The following is a 21,696-nucleotide window of genomic DNA, read 5'->3' as shown; positions in this document are numbered from 1 at the left end:
TGGGGTGTGTGTGGGTGTGGAGGTGTGTGTGGGGGTGTGTATGTGTGTGGGGGTGAGTGTGTATGTGGGTGTGTGTGGAGGTATGTGTGTGTCTGTGTGTCTGTGTTGCTCCTGAAAACATAGTACACAGACTGGGCCTCGCCACTGAAAACATAGGACACGGGCTGGGCCTCTCCACTGAAAACATAGGACACGGGCTGGGCCTCTCCACTGAAAACATAGGACACGGGCTGGGCCTCTCCACTGAAAACATAGGACACGGGCTGGGCCTCTCCACTGAAAACATAGGACACGGGCTGGGCCTCTCCACTGAAAACATAGGACACGGGCTGGGCCTCTCCACTGAAAACATAGGACACGGGCTGGGCCTCTCCACTGAAAACATAGGACACAGACTGGGCCTCGCCACTGAAAACATAGGACATGGGCTGGGCCTCTCCACTGAAAACATAGGACACGGGCTGGGCCTCTCCACTGAAAACATAGGACATGGGCTGGGCCTCTCCACTGAAAACATAGGACACGGGCTGGGCCTCTCCACTGAAAACATAGGACACGGGCTGGGCCTCTCCACTGAAAACATAGGACGCGGGCTGGACATGAGTCTAGCAGCATTCTAGCTACCTATCAAAACTCTATCTATAGGCTTCTATACTGTATACTAGCTGTCAGCCGATTACACTGTGTGGGTGGGAAGAAATGGGAAAGATGTGCTGTCCAATCATCTTTCACGCCTCCACCACGAATTCCACCAGCGGCCTGAGACCCCAAAATAGCCTGGAACTCTCGACAACAGGAGTTACATCACCTGCTACACCATCGGGCCCTAGAGCAGGGATGGCCCCGACCCCTGTTAAAAGTTGCCCATCCCTGCCCTAGAGCTTCCCAACTCAGGTGTGAGGTTACAACTGTCAATTCCCCTAACTCTATCCTCTTGGTGCCTATCCTCCTGGTGTCTATCCTCCTGGTGCCTATCCTCCTGGTGTCTATCCTCCTGGTGCCTATCCTCCTGGTGTCTATCCTCCTGGTGTCTATCCTCCTCGTGTCTATCCTCCTCGTGTCTATCCTCCTCGTGTCTATCCTCCTCGTGTCTATCCTCCTCGTGTCTATCCTCCTCGTGTCTATCCTCCTCGTGTCTATCCTCCTCGTGTCTATCCTCCTCGTGTCTATCCTCCTCGTGTCTATCCTCCTCGTGCCTATCCTCCTCGTGCCTATCCTCCTCGTGCCTATCCTCCTCGTGCCTATCCTCCTCGTGCCTATCCTCCTGGTGCCTATCCCCCTGGTGCCTATCCTCCTCGTGCCTATCCTCCTCGTGCCTATCCTCCTCGTGCCTATCCTCCTGGTGCCTATCCTCCTGGTGCCTATCCTCCTGGTGCCTATCCTCCTGGTGCCTATCCTCCTGGTGTCTATCCCCCTGGTTCCTATCCTCCTGGTGCCTATCCTCCTGGTGTCTATCCCCCTGGTGTCTATCCCCCTGGTTCCTATCCTCTTGGTCTTTCAATCACTAGTGGGAACGCTTTACTTGCAAGGCAGTAGCCACCCGGTTCAAAATAACTACCAAGAGATTCTGCCAGGCAAATAAAAGTTACTCTCTTTTAACATTATCTGACAAACGTTTCTGTGATGCAAAGACAGCAAACCACCATAATCTACCAAATGTTTCTGTGATGCAAAGACAACAAACCACCATAATCTACCAAATGTTTCTGTGATGCAAAGACAACAAACCACCACAATCTACCAAATGTTTCTGTGATGCAAAGACAACAAACCACCATAATCTACCAAATGTTTCTGTGATGCAAAGACAACAAACCACCATAATCTACCAAATGTTTCTGTGATGCAAAGACAGCAAACCACGATAATCTACCAAATGTTTCTGTGATGCAAAGACAGCAAACCACCATAATCTACCAAATATGCCAAAGTGTCACTGTTAAATCAAATCAAATGTATTTATATAGCCCTTCATACATCAGCTGATATCTCAAAGTGCTGTACAGAAACCCAGCCTAAAACCCCAAACAGTTACACCAGTCACGGTCTGTTTATCCAGTGTCAGGTGTGTTTGTAGGCTAAAAGCAATTGAAAACGGGAGACAAACTTTAAAAGATAACTTAAAAGACATTTTTGTTTTTCCACTTACCACAGTTTTCCTCGTCGCTGTTGTCTGAGCAGTCGTCATCGTCATCGCACCTCCAGATGGTCGGTATACACCTTCTGTTATTGCACTGAAACTGGCCTTCCTCACACTCTTCTGCCACTGCTCCTGCAATGTGTGTGTGTGTGTGTGTGTGTTGGGGTGGGCACACATTAATATGCATCCTCAAAAGGCACGCACTCAAACTGTCATTCGCAAATGAATGCCTACTTGATATTCAGCATATTCATTCAGTCAGTAAGTATTGACTGAGGATTCTGTTTACGAGCGTCACTTAGAGGCTGTTTTGTTAAAGGCAACTGGAGACACAATTGTAAAGGACCGATTCTGTAGACCTAATTGATCATTATAGGCTACAATTGAATAAACCACATCGTTACAATGAGACAAAGATTAATGTTGCCAGCCTACTGCCCCACATCCCATGTTGCAATTATATGGATGCTGCCTCACATCCAAGGAGGAACACATGCCAAGTAGACGAACAAATTGTCCATAAATGTTCTCATTTATTTTACATCGAAAATACAGTTTAAACGCCCCCAATTGTTGTATTGTGTACCATTTTCATTGAGCTTTCAGAAACAATGAGGGGTTGTCCCACATTGCTCTAGCGCTACCATCCGGAGGAGACCGCATCTGGACCCCTCTCTCTGTTTAGCGTATTACGAGTATAATTTTAACCGATTACCATCATTTTAGTGATCAAGGAAAATAGGACCAACCTTTTGAGCAGTGTTTTAGGACAAACAAATGAAAGATCAGTAGTTTCCTTATATCCGTCCACATTTCTGGAGGAGGTGATGGAGCTCATACACAAACAAAGCCTGTCCGAAAATCCGTTCTTCTAGCGATGCGACGGTGTTAGCCTACTTTACCGGCCGAACCCCCCTTGCCTTGCCTCAGCCTCACTGGCAATTTGAATCGGTGACGACGGCGTGTATGGGCGGGGATTGTGCCAAGAAAATAAAGCAGTCTTTTTAATTAACGCGCCCCATTCTTTACTGCCGATGACGTGAATGTGTGTAGTCTACTGTAGTCTATAATTTTTACAATGTTCTACAGAAAGGCCAAAACACTGTCGGGAATTCCCAAAACTAAGAATTAACTTTTGTTCTTCACTCGTGATGGATAGGCAGGAATGCATGAGGATGCATAGACCAACAACGCATATAATAACTTATTACAGTATCCGAGTCTATAGATGAAAACAATATATAACAAAGGTTTAAAATAACAACTCTACAGTGGACCTTCAGGACAAAGCTCTTACCTGAACAGATTTAATTGTATTCGTTTTATAATGTTCCCCACTAATTAGGGTCCCTTGGAAACAAGGACCAAAACGAAGGTTTGTCCTACCACAATAATGCACAATAAACCATGTTTTATTAATTTAATATCTAATTGAAATTTTTCTGCAAAATAATTTTATGTATCACATAAATATTGAAGAGAGAGCGACACACAGACACAGACACACACACACGCGCACACACAGACAGACAGACACACACACACACACAAACACGCACACACACACACAGAGACAGACAGAGCAAGAGAGAGATACACGATCAATCAATGTATTTGTAAATCCCTTTTTACAGGGCTGTACAGAAACCCAGCCTAAAACCCCAAACAGTAAGCAACGCAGATGTAGAAGCACGGTGGCTAGGAAAAACTCCCTAGAAAGGCAGGAACCTAGGAAGAAACCTAGAGAGGAACCAGGTTCTCAGTGGTGGCCAGTCCTCTTCTGGCTGTGCCGGGTGGAGATTATAACAGTACATGGCAAAGAAGTTCAAACCTTCATAGATGACCAGCAGGGTCAAGTAATAATCATCACAGTGGTTGTAGAAGGTGCAACAGGTCAGCACCTCAGGAGTAAATGTCAGTTGGCTTTTCATAGCCAATCATTCAGAGATATAGACAGCTGGTGCGGTAGAGAGAGAGAGAGTCAAAAACAGCAGGTCCGGGACAAGGTACCACGTCAGGTGAACAGGTCATGGTTCCATAGCCACAGGCAGAACAGTTGAAACTGTAGCAGCAGCACGGCCAGGTGGACTAGGGACAGCAAGGAGTCATCAGGCCAGGTAGTCCTGAGGCATGGTCCTAGGGCTCAGGTCCCCCGACAGAAGAGAGAGAGAGAGAGAGAAAAAGAGAGAGAGAATTAGAGGGAGCATACTTTAAATTCACACTGGACACCAGATAAGACAGGAGAAATACTCCAGATTTAACAGACTGATCCTAGCCCCCGACACATAAACTATTTCAGCATAAATACTGGAGGCTGAGACAGGAGGGGTTGGGAGACACTGTGGCCCCGTCCGACCATACCCCCGGACAGGGCCAACCAGGCAGGATATAACCCCACCCACTTTGCCAAAGCATAGCCCCCACACCACTAGAGGGATATCTTCAACCCCCAACTTACCATCCTGAGACAAGGCCGAGTATAGCCCACAAAGACCTTCCCCACGGCACGAACCAGAGGGGTGCGCTAACCTGGGCCGGAAGATCACGTCAGAGACTCAACCCACTCAAGTGACGCACCCCTCCTAGGGATGGCATGGAAGAGCACCAGTAAGCCAGTGACTCAGCCTCTGTAATAGGGTTAGAGGCAGAGAATCCCAGTGGAGAGAGGGGAACCTGGCCAGAACACTTCTACCCAGCTGGCTCTACAATCAGACAGACACAGGCAGACAGGCAGACAGGCAGACAGGCAGACAGGCAGACAGACAGACAGACAGACAGACAGACAGACAGACAGACAGACAGACAGACAGACACAACAGTAAGGTGGAGTGGGGAACTAGGCAAATATAAATGGGGTTAAGCCGGTCAAACGATTCTGCACCTGCAGGTGTTTAAAACACTGGACTTGTGTGCCAGCAGATGCTCAACGTGTGCATCTTTTAAAAAAGGGTCAAGAGAGTCCCTCTGTGGCTTTTCTCTATCTTGCACCAGCGCCAAAAGTTAGAGTAGGAGCTCCCCCCTTGACACTGCCATATATTTTTAACAACCCTAATCTTAATAGACACCAAACAATTATGAAGACAAAAACACCTCTCGTCTAATATGCAAATGGTAAGGTGAGCAAGAGTCTCTGGCTCCCTGTGGTGGCAGCATAACATTACTACTACATTACCCACCATACAACTGTTTAACTGGTTGTGCTTAACACAGTGAGGTTTCTGCACTGTGGTGAGGGGGGGCACAACAATACTACTTCCTCCTCATTACCCACCATACAACTGTTTAACTGGTTGTGCTTAACACAGTGAGGTTTCTGCACTGTGGTGAGGGGGGCACAACAATACTACTTCCACCTCATTACCCGCCATACAACTGTTTAACTGGTTGTGCTTAACACAGTGAGGTTTCTGCACTGTGGTGAGGAGGGAGGGAGAAAGCACAACAATGGGTATTTACAGTGTCGACGATCTCCTCGCCAAAACAAACGGTGCCGTAAATCAAATCTAGGCCACGACCACTGCTGACAGCAAAAAAAATCTGTCATTTAATGGAGATTTAAGCTGAAGTGGAACTTAATCCCACCACCACCACCCCCTCCTTCCAACACACACACACACACACACGACAATAATATCCTTGGCCAATCAGAGCGTTGAACCAAAGAGTGAAACATGTTGTTATGCCTGTTATCATGGATGCATTGATGAGTGAAAAATACATTTTGGAGGCCATTGTTGTGCTCAGACGTGATCAAATACATTTTGGAGGCCATTGTTGTGCTCAGACGTGATCAAATACATTTCAGGCATTACTGGCTAAGAGTCAATGTCTTGAGTGCTGTGCAAACAAAAATACAATATCTGACTTTCAGCCCACTGTGGAAACCTCCTCTTGTCCCAGTGAGCAACTGCAGAAATTGGGGGCCTGAATGTCACTGATTATGGCTGTCTCATTCTCCACAGGGATAGGGGGCAAGAGGCATCTGTTCCCTTGCCAGATGAGAAATACTGAAGAACTGAACTAGACACCTCTTGAAAGTTACATGATCTTCAATGTAAGGATAAGTGAAATTATATAATCACTCTCAGACAAAGATGATGTTACACTTGCTGTAACCGTCTCTCTGTTCTCATTTTGCTTGCAATTTCCCAGGATTTACAACAAGTGGCTGCCTCAGACGAGAGGCCCTGTCAGCGGCAGATCTACCCGATCTAGTCACAAACTGATCCTCCCCCACTACCCGATCCAGTCACAAACTGATCCTCCCCCACTACCCGATCCAGTCACAAACTGATCCTCCCCCCCACTACCCGATCCAGTCACAAACTGATCCTCCCCCCCACTACCCGATCCAGTCACAAACTGATCCTCCCCCCCACTACCCAATCCAGTCACAAACTGATCCTCCCCCCCACTACCCGATCCAGTCACAAACTGATCCTCCCCCCACTACCCAATCCAGTCACAAACTGATCCTCCCCCTACTACCTGATCCAGTCACAAACTGATCCTCCCCCCACTACCCGATCCAGTCACAAACTGATCCTCCCCCTACTACCTGATCCAGTCACAAACTGATCCTCCCCCCCACTACCCAATCCAGTCACAAACTGATCCTCCCCCCCACTACCCAATCCAGTCACAAACTGATCCTCCCCCTACTACCTGATCCAGTCACAAACTGATCCTCCCCCACTACCCGATCCAGTCATAAACGGATCCCCCCACTACCCGATCCAGTCACAAACTGATCCTCCCCCCTACTACCTGATCCAGTCACAAACTGATCCTCCCCCTACTACCTGATCCAGTCACAAACTGATCCTCCCCCACTACCCGATCCAGTCACAAACTGATCCTCCCCCACTACCCAATCCAGTCACAAACTGATCCTCCCCCCACTACCCGATCCAGTCACAAACTGATCCTCCCCCCTACTACCTGATCCAGTCACAAACTGATCCTCCCCCCCACTACCCGATCCAGTCACAAACTGATCCTCCCCCCCACTACCCAATCCAGTCACAAACTGATCCTCCCCCCCACTACCCGATCCAGTCACAAACTGATCCTCCCCCCCACTACCCGATCCAGTCACAAACTGATCCTCCCCCACTACCCAATCCAGTCACAAACTGATCCTCCCCCCACTACCCGATCCAGTCACAAACTGATCCTCCCCCACTACCGATCCAGTCACAAACTGATCCTCCCCTACTACCTGATCCAGTCACAAACTGATCCTCCCCCTACTACCTGATCCAGTCACAAACTAATCCTCCCCCTACTACCTGATCCAGTCACAAACTGATCCTCCCCCTACTACCTGATCCAGTCACAAACTGATCCTTCCCCTACTACCTGATCCAGTCAGAAACTGATCCTTCCCCTACTACCTGATCCAGTCACAAACTGATCCTCCCCCTACTACCCGATCCAGTCACAAACTGATCCTTCCCCCTACTACCCGATCCAGTCACTACCTGATCCAGTCACAAACTGATCCTCCCCCCTACTACCTGATCCAGTCACAAACTGATCCTCCCCCCTACTACCTGATCCAGTCACAAACTGATCCCCCCCCCTACTACCCGATCCAGTCACAAACTGATCCTCCCCCCTACTACCTGATCCAGTCACAAACTGATCCTCCCCCACTACCCGATCCAGTCACAAACTGATCCTCCCCCATTACCCAATCCAGTCACAAACTGATCCTCCCCCCCACTACCCGATCCAGTCACAAACTGATCCTCCCCCCACTACCCGATCCAGTCACAAACTGATCCTCCCCCCCACTACCCAATCCATTCACAAACTGATCCTCCCCCCCACTACCCGATCCAGTCACAAACTGATCCTCCCCCCACTACCCGATCCAGTCACAAACTGATCCTCCCCCCTACTACCTGATCCAGTCACAAACTGATCCTCCCCCCTACTACCTGATCCAGTCACAAACTAATCCTCCCCCCTACTACCTGATCCAGTCACAAACTGATCCTCCCCCCTACTACCTGATCCAGTCACAAACTGATCCTTCCCCCTACTACCTGATCCAGTCAGAAACTGATCCTTCCCCCTACTACCTGATCCAGTCACAAACTGATCCTCCCCCCTACTACCCGATCCAGTCACAAACTGATCCTTCCCCCTACTACCCGATCCAGTCACTACCTGATCCAGTCACAAACTGATCCTCCCCCCTACTACCTGATCCAGTCACAAACTGATCCTCCCCCCTACTACCCGATCCAGTCACAAACTGATCCTTCCCCCTACTACCCGATCCAGTCACAAACTGATCCTTCCCCCTACTCGGACTGACAGGTACAACAACAGTCCTATGCCTTACTCTTGTGAGACTGCTTAATGCTGCTTAACAGTAACATTGTATACTACAGCCTATATATACTGTATATAAGTTGTATTTACTTACATAGGCCTATGTAAGCTACAATTCAGCTTTTAGATGCAAATATGTACGATTCAAAATAAACCTTAAATAAATAAATATAATTGAAAATCCATAAATCAAGTACAAATAAAGAACAACAAAAAATCTCTCAGCTATCTCTCAGTTATATATTTGAATGCCTATGTAATAAGCATATGGGGACACCACAGACAATGTGAAAATACGCTAATATGTATACTAAAATATACATGTCATAATTCAGACTAGACCCAAGCCCAGTAAGCCCAGTAAGCCCACAGCACAACCGAGAATGATAGCACAATGTTCTGAAATCACGTAGAATCTTTAAGTGGCAGAAATGAATTGGATCAAATTGGAATCTCACCTGTTGACGATAACGCAGAAGGAATTTAGTTTTCAGCCAGTTTGCTGCCAGAGAGTGAATGAGGACTGAAGGAAAATGCATTTGACACACTGAGGATTAAGAGGCAAACTACAGTACATCTGTAACGTCTGCTTCCAGCTCACACCCTCAAACACACAGATCCCCTGAACGCAGCTCACTCTCCAGATCCCAATCACCTGAATTCTAATCACCTGTTCACACGCCTGTAGGTCATTATCACACATGGTTTAGTTCAGTTCTTTGCACCCCATCATTGTGAGGTATTGTTTGTTTTGTGACACACGTCTTTCGGAGTGCTGTTTTTCCAGTGATTTACTCCTCCTGTGTATGATAGTTTCTGCCTGCCTCACTAACGACACTTTTGCCTATGTCCTGCCTGTACTTTAGCCTATTGGATTTCCTGTTCCCTACCTATAGCCTGATCTCCCGGACGGTGTTACTAGCCTTTTCCCTGCCTGTACTGTTGACCTTTTGGACCCCCTGTGTATGACCTTCTACCTGCCCCTGGACCCAGCTACCTGCCTCCTGTGTATGACCTTCTGCCTGCCCCTGGACCCAGCTACCTGCCTCCTCCTGTGGTCCTTTGCAATAAACACCTGCTGTGCCCTGCGCTTGAAACCAGCTCTCTGTCTCCCCTCATGTTCAGTACAACATCCTGTGTGAGAAGAGAGATTGAAAGATTGACAGAGATTGACAGAGATTGACAGAGAGAGAGATTGACAGAGATTGACAGAGAGAGCGATTGACAGAGAGAGATTGACAGAGAGACAGAGATTGATTGACAGAGAGACAGAGATTGATTGACAGAGAGAGAGAGAGAGAGAGAGAGAGAGAGAGAGAGAGAGAGAGAGAGAGAGAGAGAGATGTTTGTCAATCGATTGCAGCAATGTATAAATCCCAGCGGGGAACATTTACAAAATGGTTCTACAAAATGCATTTAAATGTTAATCAAATGAGACAGAACTGCATACTGATAGAAGAGACTCTATAGAGCATGTCAGAGCAAAAACCAAGCCATGAGGGCAAAGGAATTATCCGTAGAGCTCCAAGACAGGACTGTGTCGAAGCACAGATCTGGGGAAGGGTACCAAAACATGTTTGCAGCATTGAAGAACACAGTGGCCTGTCACGCCCATTTTGGTTAGGCCAAGGTGCGACTAGGGTGGGTATTCTATGTTCCTTTTTCTATGTTTTTGTATTTCTTTGTTTTTGGCCGGGTGTGGTTCTCAATCAGAGAACCACAACCACAATCGTTGTCTCTGATTGAGAACCATACTTAGGTAGCTCTTGCCCACATTGGTTTTGTGGGTAGTTGTTTTCTGTTTTGTTTCTGCACCAGACAGAACTGTTTTGGTTTCATTTCGTTCTTTTGTCGTTTTTGTCATTCAGTGTTCTGTTCTATTAAATAATCATGAACACTTACCACTCTGCACTTTGGTCCTCACCTTCTTCCACCAACGGCCGTTACAGTGGCCTCCATCATTCTTAAATGGAAGAAGTTTGGAACCACCAAGAATCGTTACAGTGGCCTCCATCATTCTTAAATGGAAGAAGTTTGGAACCACCTAATGGTCAGACAGATCTTCTCTGTGGAGAGCTGGCCATCCCGGCCAAACTGAGCAATCAGAGAGAAGGACCTTGGTCAGTGAGGAGGTGACAAGATTCTCTGGTCTGATGAAACCAAGATGAAACCAAGATTGAACTCTTTAGCTTGAATGCCAAGCATCACGTCTGGAGGAAACCTGGCACCATCCCTATGGTGAAGCGTGGTGGTGGTAGCATCATGCTTACGGGAATGTTTTTCAGAGGCAGGGACTGGGAGACTAGTCAGGAGGAAAAGATGAACGGAGCAAAGTACAGAGAGATCCTTGACGAAAACCTGCTCCAGAGAGCTCAGGACCTCAGACTGGGGGTGAAGGTTCACCTTCCAACAGCACAACAACCCTAAGCACACAGCCAAGACAACACAGGAGAGGTTTCGGGTCAAGTCTCAGAATGTCCTTGAGTGGCCTAGCAAGAGCCCAGACTTGAACCCGATTGAACATCTCTGGAGAAACCTGAAATTAGCTGTGCAGCGATGCTCTCCATCTAACGTGACAGAGCATGAGAGGATCTGCAGAGAAGAATGGGAGAAACTCCCCAAATACAGGTGTGCCAAGCTTGTAGCGTCATACCCAAGAAGACACAAGGCTGTAATCGCTGCCAAAGGTGCTTCAACAAAGTACAGAGGAAAGGGTCTGAAAACGTACGTAAATGTGTTATTTCAGTTTTTAATTTGGTAAAATTTCTAAAAACCTGTTTTTGCTTTGTCATTATGGGGCATTGTGTGTAAATAGATGAGGAAAAAAACGATTTAATACATTTTCAAAAAAAGTCTGTAACTTAACAAAATGTGGAAAAAGTCAAGGGGTCTGAATACTTTCCGAATGCACAGTATGTCTGTAGCTACACAGTATGTGGTCACTGTGGTTTTCTGTGGTGACAAAGGCAAATCGCTAAAATGGATGGACCTGAACCAAATCACTGGACCTGAACCAAATCACTGGACCTGAACCAAATCCCTGGACATGAACCAAATCCCTGGACATGAACCAAATCACTGGACCTGAACCAAATCACTGGACCTGAACCAAATCACTGGACCTGAACCAAATCCCTGGACCTGAACCAAATCACTGGACCTGAACCAAATCACTGGACATGAACCAAATCACTGGACCTGAACCAAATCACTGGACATGAACCAAATCCCTGGACCTGAACCAAATCACTGGACATGAACCAAATCCCTGGACCTGAACCAAATCCCTGGACCTGAACCAAATCCCTGGACATGAACCAAATCACTGGACCTGAACCAAATCCCTGGACATGAACCAAATCCCTGGACCTGAACCAAATCCCTGGACATGAACCAAATCCCTGGACCTGAACCAAATCCCTGGACCTGAACCAAATCCCTGGACCTGAACCAAATCCCTGGACATGAACCAAATCCCTGGACATGAACCAAATCCCTGGACATGAACCAAATCACTGGACCTGAACCAAATCCCTGGACATGAACCAAATCACTGGACCTGAACCAAATCCCTGGACCTGAACCAAATCCCTGGACATGAACCAAATCACTGGACCTGAACCAAATCACTGGACATGAACCAAATCACTGGACCTGAACCAAATCACTGGACCTGAACCAAATCCCTGGACCTGAACCAAATCACTGGACCTGAACCAAATCACTGGACCTGAACCAAATCACTGGACATGAACCAAATCACTGGACCTGAACCAAATCACTGGACATGAACCAAATCACTGGACCTGAACCAAATCACTGGACCTGAACCAAATCACTGGACATGAACCAAATCACTGGACCTGAACCAAATCCCTGGACCTGAACCAAATCCCTGGACATGAACCAAATCCCTGGACCTGAACCAAATCCCTGGACCTGAACCAAATCCCTGGACCTGAACCAAATCACTGGACCTGAACCAAATCCCTGGACCTGAACCAAATCCCTGGACATGAACCAAATCACTGGACCTGAACCAAATCCCTGGACATTAACCAAAATAATGCAGTGTGTTAATACATAATAACACTTTCCTGAATCAACACTTGACTCCTCCCCCTTCTAGCTCTGACTTTGCTGATGGCTGCTTTGAGGAAAAGTTACTTCCTATGCCTGTGATATGTGGTTGTGCCACCGAGCTATCTTAAGATGAATGCACTAACTGTAAGTCGCTCTGGATAAGAGCATTGGCTTAAAGACTCTGTAAAATGTAATGTTAATACCACTGAAACCCACTACCTATGAGCACAGCCTCTTACCTGCTAAAAACCCCTTTCAGACTTCAGTGGTGTAAAGAACTAAACTAAAAATACTTTAAAGTACTACTTAAAAGTTTTTGGGCGGTATCTGTACTTTACATTTTATATTTTTGCCAACTTTTAGTTTTACTTCACTACATTCCTAAAGAAAATAATATACTTTTAACTCCATGCATTTTCCCCGATACCCAAAATTACTTGTTACATTTTGACAGGAAAATGGTCTAATTCACACACTTATAAAGAGAATATCCCTGGTCATCCCTGCTGCCTCTGATCTAAACGACTCAATAAACACAAATGTTTTGTTTGTAAATTATGTCTGAGTGATGGAGTGTGCCAAAGGCTATCCGTCAATAAAAAGAAAAACAGTCTGTTTTTTTGTTGTGCAGCCTGGTTTGCTTATTATAAGGAATTTGAAATTGTTTATATTTTTACTTTAGTACTTAAGTGCATTTAAACCCAAATACTTTTAGACTTTACTCAAGTAGCATTTTACTGGGAGACTTTCACTTTTACTTGAGTCATTTTCTATTAAGGTATCTTTACTTTTTCTTAAGTATGACAATTGAGTACTTATTCCACCACTGGTTGAAATGACACATCTGTCTAGTGCCATACAGACACTGGGAGCTTCATGACTGGGGAGGCTAGAGCTATAACAACACTAGTCTCTTCCAATACTAGTCTCTTCCCACAGCCTATACCAATGTCTGTCTCTTCCCACAGCCTATACCAATGCTAGTCTCTTCCCACAGCCTATACCGATGCCTGTCTCTTCCCACAGCCTATACCAATGTCTGTCTCTTCCCACAGCCTATACCAATGTCTGTCTCTTCCCACAGCCTATACCAATGCTAGTCTCTTCCCACAGCCTATACCAATGACTGTCTCTTCCCACAGCCTATACCGATGTCTGTCTCTTCCCACAGCCTATACCAATGTCTGTCTCTTCCCACAGCCTATACCAATGTCTGTCTCTTCCCACAGCCTATACCAATGCCAGTCTCTTCCCACAGCCTATACCAATGTCTGTCTCTTCCCACAGCCTATACCAATGCTAGTCTCTTCCCACAGCCTATACCAATGCCTGTCTCTTCCCACAGCCTATACCAATGTCTGTCTCTTCCCACAGCCTATACCAATGTCTGTCTCTTCCCACAGCCTATACCAATGTCTGTCTCTTCCCACAGCCTATACCAATGTCTGTCTCTTCCCACAGCCTATACCGATGTCTGTCTCTTCCCACAGCCTATACCAATGTCTGTCTCTTCCCACAGCCTATACCAATGTCTGTCTCTTCCCACAGCCTATACCAATGTCTGTCTCTTCCCACAGCCTATACCAATGTCTGTCTCTTCCCACAGCCTATACCAATGTCTGTCTCTTCCCACAGCCTATACCAATGTCTGTCTCTTCCCACAGCCTATACCAATGCCTCTCTTCCCACAGCCTATACCAATGTCTGTCTCTTCCCACAGCCTATACCAATGTCTGTCTCTTCCCACAGCCTATACCAATGTCTGTCTCTTCCCACAGCCTATACCGATGTCTGTCTCTTCCCACAGCCTATACCAATGTCTGTCTCTTCCCACAGCCTATACCAATGTCTGTCTCTTCCCACAGCCTATACCAATGCCAGTCTCTTCCCACAGCCTATACCAATGTCTGTCTCTTCCCACAGCCTATACCAATGCCTGTCTCTTCCCACAGCCTATACCAATGTCTGTCTCTTCCCACAGCCTATACCGATGTCTGTCTCTTCCCACAGCCTATACCAATAATCTGTCTCTTCCCACAGCCTATACCAATGTCTGTCTCTTCCCACAGCCTATACCGATGTCTGTCTCTTCCCACAGCCTATACCAATAGTCTGTCTCTTCCCATAGCCTATACCAATGTCTGTCTCTTCCCACAGCCTATACCAATGACTGTCTTCCCACAGCCTATACCAATGCCTCTCTTCCCACAGCCTATACCGATGTCTGTCTCTTCCCACAGCCTATACCAATGTCTGTCTCTTCCCACAGCCTATACCAATGCCTCTCTTCCCACAGCCTATACCAATGTCTGTCTCTTCCCACAGCCTATACCAATGTCTGTCTCTTCCCACAGCCTATACCAATGTCTGTCTCTTCCCACAGCCTATACCAATGTCTGTCTCTTCCCACAGCCTATACCAATGTCTGTCTCTTCCCACAGCCTATACCAATGTCTGTCTCTTCCCACAGCCTATACCAATGCCAGTCTCTTCCCACAGCCTATACCAATGTCTGTCTCTTCCCACAGCCTATACCAATGCCTCTCTTCCCACAGCCTATACCAATGTCTGTCTCTTCCCACAGCCTATACCAATGTCTGTCTCTTCCCACAGCCTATACCAATGTCTGTCTCTTCCCACAGCCTATACCGATGTCTGTCTCTTCCCACAGCCTATACCAATGTCTGTCTCTTCCCACAGCCTATACCAATGCTTGTCTCTTCCCACAGCCTATACCAATAAGCTGTCTCTTCCCACAGCCTATACCAATATCTGTCTCTTCCCACAGCCTATACCAATGTCTGTCTCTTCCCACAGCCTATACCAATGTCTGTCTCTTCCCACAGCCTATACCAATGCCTCTCTTCCCACAGCCTATACCAATGCTAGTCTCTTCCCACAGCCTATACCAATGCGTCTCTTCCCACAGCCTATACCAATGCCTCTCTTCCCACAGCCTATACCAATGCTAGTCTCTTCCCACAGCCTATACCAATGCCTCTCTTCCGACAGCCTATACCAATGTCTGTCTCTTCCCACAGCCTATACCAATGCCAGTCCCTTCCCACAGCCTATACCAATGCCAGTCCCTTCCGACAGCCTATACCAATGCCTCTCTTCCGACAGCCTATACCAATGCCTCTCTTCCGACAGCCTATACCAATGCTGTGAGAGTTGACGGTGGCGGGGCTGTCTCGGCTGAGTTGAAAACTGGTTGATCTGCATCTGTCACTTTATATCCAGTCAATGATGTAATTTCCAGAGAACACCATGGACCCTGTTAGAATAGTCTGAGATGCATCCATTCTCAATTCCTTCCTTTAAATGATCACTGTTCTGACGTTGGATAACTGGTGAAAGCTACTGAATGTCACGGAAAGAATACTATTGGAACAGGAACCCGTGTACAGTAAGTATCCTGAACCTCATCATTCCCCTTTAACACAACTGTTGTTTTGAGTTTGGATGCACTGCAGTATTGTAATTATACTCCTGTGTTTTTACAGAACATTGTCATGTTGTATTGTCATGAATCAGTAGCAGCAGCATCCTTGCAACACAGTGCAGTATAATCTAGGTTTTGGCCTTTCTAGGGAGTTTTTCCCAGCCACCGTGCTTCTACACCTGCATTGCTTGCTGTTTGGGGTTTTAGGCTGGGTTTCTGTTACAGCACTTTGAGATATCAGCTGATGTAAGAAGGGCTATATAAATAAATTTGATTTGATCTTTACCATCAAGTCCACATGTAGACTGAGCCCCGGTTGGCTATTCATGTAATGTATAAAGCATAGTGTTTGCATGTACGCGCCACAGTCGCTGCTACCTTACAAGCACTGTTCTGTACTTTTCAATCACTCACACTTGGATACTATTCAGTGGTTTTGGGATTGTCTCACGCTGTCTCCGCCCAGAACCTCAGAGCCAGGAGGCTGGTGTACATCTGAACTGACTGATGTAGCGTGACACAGTGGTGCACTGTGCAGCCGAGCATAGACAGCCTAATGGCAGCTGAGTGACACCATCATAAATCACAACCTCTTCTCCCCCATCACCTTGGCAACACATACAACCAGACACGAGCAAGCATACACTTTATAAAGATTGACGTTTTATGTTGAAGACGCCTCATTATTAGGCAATTAGTAGTCTATTTTATGGTTGACAAATGGGATGTGTGGTGTAACTTTTCATATCCTTAGTTTAAGAATGTTATACTCTGTGTGCTCAGATTTCTTTTTTAAATTTGATATAGTTTATATTTATTTGAAGAAAAATAGCAATTTCTGCTGGTATTTCAAATACAATTAAAACATGTCTAAATTATTAATACATCTTACAAATAATAGTGCTACTTACAGTATAGTGTTAAATATAGTGTTTTACATTTAATTCCACATTGATACGACATTGCGTGCAAAACCAGCATGCATGAGCCCATTCTGAAACTCTAAATTACATTTGGTATTTTTTTTTTTTACAATTAATTGACGACGCTCCTGTGAACAACGTTTGTAAACTATTCCCACGCCCAAATAGATACAAGGTTTCACGTCACGTGGCACCGCCGCATTAAATTGTGTTGTTCCTGAGTAAAACCCCTCTTGACTGAAAGCTCATGATCGTGACAAGCATAGCTAGCAACACAATCAGTAGGAAAATTAAGCCATTTTTTGGGGGGGGGGGTTAACCTTCGCTTTGACTTGCAGGCCTTCTTGATCGCCGGATAACTAGCTACCTAAGTAGAATTAATCATGTCAAATGTTTACAAACCGCAAAAAAGTCCACGAAACCCAAAGTGTGCCAGATGCAGAAATCATGGATTCATTGTTCAACTCAAGGGACATTCGGGACAGTGTCAATTTCTTAAATGCAATTGTTGGAAATGTTCTCTGATTGCAGAGAGAACGAAAATAATGGCATTTCAAAGACGGATCAAGAAAACTAACAAAGAAGAATCAGCACTTAATTTGACTTGGTCAAGGCCCAGTGATACACCGGTTGATGGCACTTTGAGCGGCCGGGTGGAAAACGCACATCTGCCCGACACATCTGGAGTGATGTTTCCTGGCCCCGGAACACGTACAGAGACAGTCATCAAGATGCCACCACAACGGGTTGAAGAGGCATACGGTAGGACCTATGCGGAGATGGAGGTCCCCGACAAGTCTGCCAAAGATGGCCATGACCCATGGATCACTCATGAACCGCAGAGAAAGTCCACCCCTGGAGGTGGTGATCATGGCGGTGAAGACGGTGGTTACGGGGCGCCTTGGAGTGGGATTCAGGATGCGTCTTCAGCGATGAGTCGAAGTAAGTGGATCAATCTTTTGTTGAATAAATTCATTTAACATGCATGTGTTTTTTTGTAGCGCTAGCTAACGTTACATTCTTGAAAAACATAATAAATAACTTTTTTTTAAACGATATATATTTTAATATTGTTGATAAACCTTGTTAACTGGGTAGCTAACATGGTTAGGTTGCTATTGAATTTCAGAGCTCTAATTTCGCGCCTTTTTATTCTCTTGTTGGGATGAGTTTCAGTGTTTGTGATTATGTAGCCTACACATAATGCTGTACAAACTCGCATTTACATTTTTTTCTTTCTTTCTTTACTTCGCATCCACAAAGGCGGCCCACATTTCCCCAGCGACTATGTTATAGCGGAGGTTGGCGGTCAGAGAGACATGTACTCTGGAGAAATGGTGGCCATGCAGTTCCCCTTTAAGTTCTTCTCAGGCTACCCGAATGCCTACGCAGCTTGCCCAGCCATTCTGGTGAACATGCCGCTGCCACCACCAGGGCCTTTCAAGGTCGGTAATGGTCCAATGTGTTTCCCTCACTTTCCAGCACCTGGCCCGATGCACTACCCTCCTGAGGCAGGTCCTATAAACGTAAGACCAAAAAGCATTAGAATTTAAAAAATATATATAATGAAGTAGTAAATGTGCTGCCAAAATGGGCTTTACACTTTGAGGACATTACATTATACCTATGACATGACAGATTAATATATCTTTTTTGCGATCCATACTATGCCATGACAGTGTATAGCTATTTTGGTGAAAATGAACCCTGACAAAATGGATGGAAGCCCATTTGCTTGTATGTGAATGTGTATGGTTTGCACCCAGGGTGGCAGAGTGCCATTCTTTGCCCCTCACCCCCCTGGCAGTGACATTCGTCCTGGAAGTTACCTGGAGGAGCTGGTTCTGAGGTCACATCCGTCACCACAGTCTTCTCTACCTAAGGACAGAGAACATGGAACAAGTACGTGTGTTTTGTGGCTGTTGCCGGCAATCATACTGTGTTAGTGGATAATGTATAATGTCATAGAGACTGGCCCAGCGTTGTCCGGGTTTGGACAGGGTAGCCCGTCATTGTAAATAAGAATGTGTTCTTAAACTGACTCGCCTATTTTAAATAAAAGTTAAATTAAATAAATGCATTCTCTGACCACACTTGGTGTTAACTGAGGTAGACAACTCGATTGGCCCACAATGTCGCCCTGTCTTTCCTTTCTCCTACTACAGGTGGACATCCCCATAGCAACCAAGGGTCAGAGAGCAGCTCACTGGAAAATGCCTCCTCTTCCCAGAACACTGTGTGAGGGCGAAGGTCATGTGGTTAGCATCCTAACATCATATATCCACTTGAGAAAAATCATATTTACCCTTTCTGTTGTGCAAATATACAGCACCAAAGACTTAGCTAAGTCACTGTTGACATTTTTTTAACATGTTCCACCGTGTAGTTCATTATGCACAGGGGTTTCAATTCTCATTGTACACACAATAACAACCATTGGATAAAAGAACAACAACACAACAATAATCTGCTATCATTTCTGGGGGGGTGCCATTTTTTACTTTTTACAGAAGCTATTTTTGTTTAATTATTTAATTGATCATTTTTAACAGTCATATTTATATCAGTTTGTGATAGTCAAATATAATCTCGTATTTGTTTTAAAAAAAAACTAAAAGGATTTGCCTTGTCATTTCTTGTCTTGTCTTTATCAGGGACATTGTTTTCTTCCTCATTCAGTTAATTAGTCAGTTCAGTTGTATTATATTCACAGCCATGTTGCGGTTGTTCATGAAATAAAATATATATAACAAAAAAAATCAATGCTGTTGTCATTACGTGTTCCTAAACAGCTGGTTTCGTGGAAAAGGCCTGTGTGATTTGATGCCGGTTTCTTTCATGTAAAGCACATATAAGAAGAAGTTCTCTTTGTAAAGCCTCTCTGGGTGCTTCATGGGATTCAGTTGACTGTCAGACCGGTCAAACTCAACACGTCTAATTTCTTTTGTATTACAGTGACTCTTGGACCAGGAGAAAATCTATATGGATTCAATGTTGAATGGCAAAAACAGGAACACAGTGTCATTGCTAATATCACATTTGTACATAAGGAATAGCTTATAGTTTTAAGATTGCGTTATACTTTTAGCCTGATCTTATTGCTCTCTGTATTTCTTAAATGTTGATCCAAATTCAGACAAGCATTACATTACACCAACCTTCACACGTGTAGTGTGTAGTCTATAGCTTGAATATAAGGAAGTCACAAAAAAATGTATTGATTCATTATATTTTTTTCCAGACGTCAAACAGCCAGTGGGTGGATAAGCTAATTTACAACAGACATTATGCATACATGAATATTAATACAGTCTTGTGTCACAGATGAGTGTTGGGAGTTTAAAAACCACCACAGATCAATGGATTCATTTTGAGCATACAATTGTTTTACAGTGTTACAGTAATGTGTAATGAAAAATGACTCTTGATGTTGATATTAAAATGATAAGTAGTACTTGGATATGATTTAAATGCCAAAGCCAATCGCATCTGGAGAAGGTACAGTATTTGGCGCCATCCAATGGTCCAGCGTTGCGCGTCATTCTCCATGGTTGCTATGGTATCGCTCAGGCTTCACGTATCCTTGGTAACCAAACACACTAGAGGAACACGTCCGCTCTGCAAAACATGATGCACAAAAACTTTTTTTTTTTTTAGAAAGACAGATTCACATATCTAAACTTGACAACTAATATTAATTTCTTTGCAAAGTTTCAACTACGGATCAGGTTAGTGTCAATGCCCGAGAGTGTGTTGTCTCTGTATTTCTAGACAGCTTGAATTGCAAACAGAACTTGCTCAGCTATAACGCTAACTGCTAACGTTAGCAAGCTAATTTAGCCTGGCTGTATGTTTGCAATCCGTGACTGGTTAGCTACATTTGTGTGCTTTGTCTTACAGACATTAGAACAGTTGGTTTTAATAACGGGTTACCGGATTGAACAATATGGCTTCGGTTGTAGCCCAGTGTCACTACATCTTCGGTTTGCGGACAGGAGTAATAAATAATATTTGCTACTTCGATGAGCAGACGGTCATCTTCCCATGCGGAAACAACTGTGTACGCTACAACATTGACCAGAGATGGCAGAGGTTCATTCCAGGTAGTTGATCCCAAATGATAACAGTAGACATTTTTAGCTAGTTATACTTATTTTCTCTTGCAGTGTACATATGCGTTTCGTTAGCTAGCTAAGTTTATTGGAAAATGATGTGTTCTCAATCAACTTGTCTGGTTAACCCTCCTGTTGTGTTCGTTTCATATGAATTAATTCTGTGTTCCCGGTCCAAATAGACCCATTATAGCTGATTATAAATCCACAATAATACATATATTATCACCTAATGTTATTCGATCTTTTTTTTATCAGCTTAGGTTATTGTGAACATTACACGTTTTTAACTTCTATTCGCTATTTATGGCCTGTAGCCCTAATTGACCTGAGCTCATACAACTCGTTTTTGAGTAAGAAAAAAGTCATAATGTATGGATTATTTTGACTATCAAATACTCAGATAAAATATTTGGTGTTATTTATCACAGACTACTTTGTGTCAAAGTATAACAAGGATTCTCTCCTCACCAGTGTCATGATCAAGAGCCTCACGTTTTATTTCTTTTTTATTTCACCAGGTAGGCCAGTTGAACCAAGATAAAGCAAAGCAGTGCGACACAAACAACAACACAGAGTTACACATAAACAAACGTACAGTCAATAACACAATAGAAAAAAAGTATATATACAGTGTGTTCAAATGGC

General features: G+C 44.9%; 3 protein-coding genes across 12 annotated transcripts in view; 2 read left to right on the top strand and 1 right to left on the bottom strand.

Annotated features, from left to right (window-relative positions):
- Positions 1–3,418, bottom strand: part of LOC118376836 (low-density lipoprotein receptor-related protein 8-like) — a 212,158-nt gene extending 208,740 nt beyond the window's left edge. For both annotated transcript variants that reach the window (XM_052463390.1, XM_052463391.1), the window contains exons 1-2: positions 2,890–3,418; positions 2,150–2,272 (exon numbers count right to left, since the gene is read on the bottom strand). In XM_052463390.1, the coding sequence (XP_052319350.1) occupies positions 2,150–2,272; positions 2,890–2,953 (187 nt within the window). In that variant the 5' untranslated portion in view covers positions 2,954–3,418. The remainder of the gene's footprint in view (positions 1–2,149; positions 2,273–2,889) is intronic.
- A 13,648-nt stretch (positions 3,419–17,066) lies between these two features.
- Positions 17,067–19,677, top strand: LOC118376838 (doublesex- and mab-3-related transcription factor 1-like). 2 transcript variants are annotated; one of them, XM_035763627.2, is made up of 4 exons: positions 17,067–17,878; positions 18,200–18,381; positions 18,703–18,838; positions 19,102–19,677. In XM_035763627.2, the coding sequence occupies exons 1-4, from the start codon at positions 17,320–17,322 to the stop codon at positions 19,176–19,178; spliced, it is 954 nt and encodes a 317-aa protein (XP_035619520.1). In that variant the 5' UTR covers positions 17,067–17,319; the 3' UTR covers positions 19,179–19,677. The 2 variants fall into 2 exon arrangements, with proteins under 2 accessions (XP_035619520.1, XP_035619519.1); XM_035763626.2 differs by having other exon boundaries at positions 17,073–17,878; positions 18,200–18,462.
- Positions 19,678–20,500: 823 nt separating this feature from the next.
- Positions 20,501–21,696, top strand: part of LOC118376837 (cilia- and flagella-associated protein 57-like) — a 49,194-nt gene continuing 47,998 nt past the window's right edge. For 2 of the 8 annotated variants that reach the window (XR_008064978.1, XM_052463389.1), the window contains exon 1: positions 20,503–21,039. Coding sequence is in view for 6 of the 8 variants with exons in the window: in XM_052463389.1 (XP_052319349.1) it covers positions 20,883–21,039 (157 nt within the window). In the remaining 2 variants the exon portion in view is untranslated. Of the gene's footprint in view, positions 21,040–21,696 lie in introns of all 8 variants that reach the window. The other 6 variants (XM_052463385.1, XM_052463383.1, XM_052463384.1 and 3 more) reach the window with 5 other exon arrangements.

The sequence above is a fragment of the Oncorhynchus keta genome, chromosome 15 (assembly GCF_023373465.1).
Source record: "Oncorhynchus keta strain PuntledgeMale-10-30-2019 chromosome 15, Oket_V2, whole genome shotgun sequence".
NCBI classification, from domain to species: Eukaryota; Metazoa; Chordata; class Actinopteri; order Salmoniformes; family Salmonidae; genus Oncorhynchus; species Oncorhynchus keta.
This window is presented reverse-complemented; position numbering and strand designations above follow the sequence as displayed.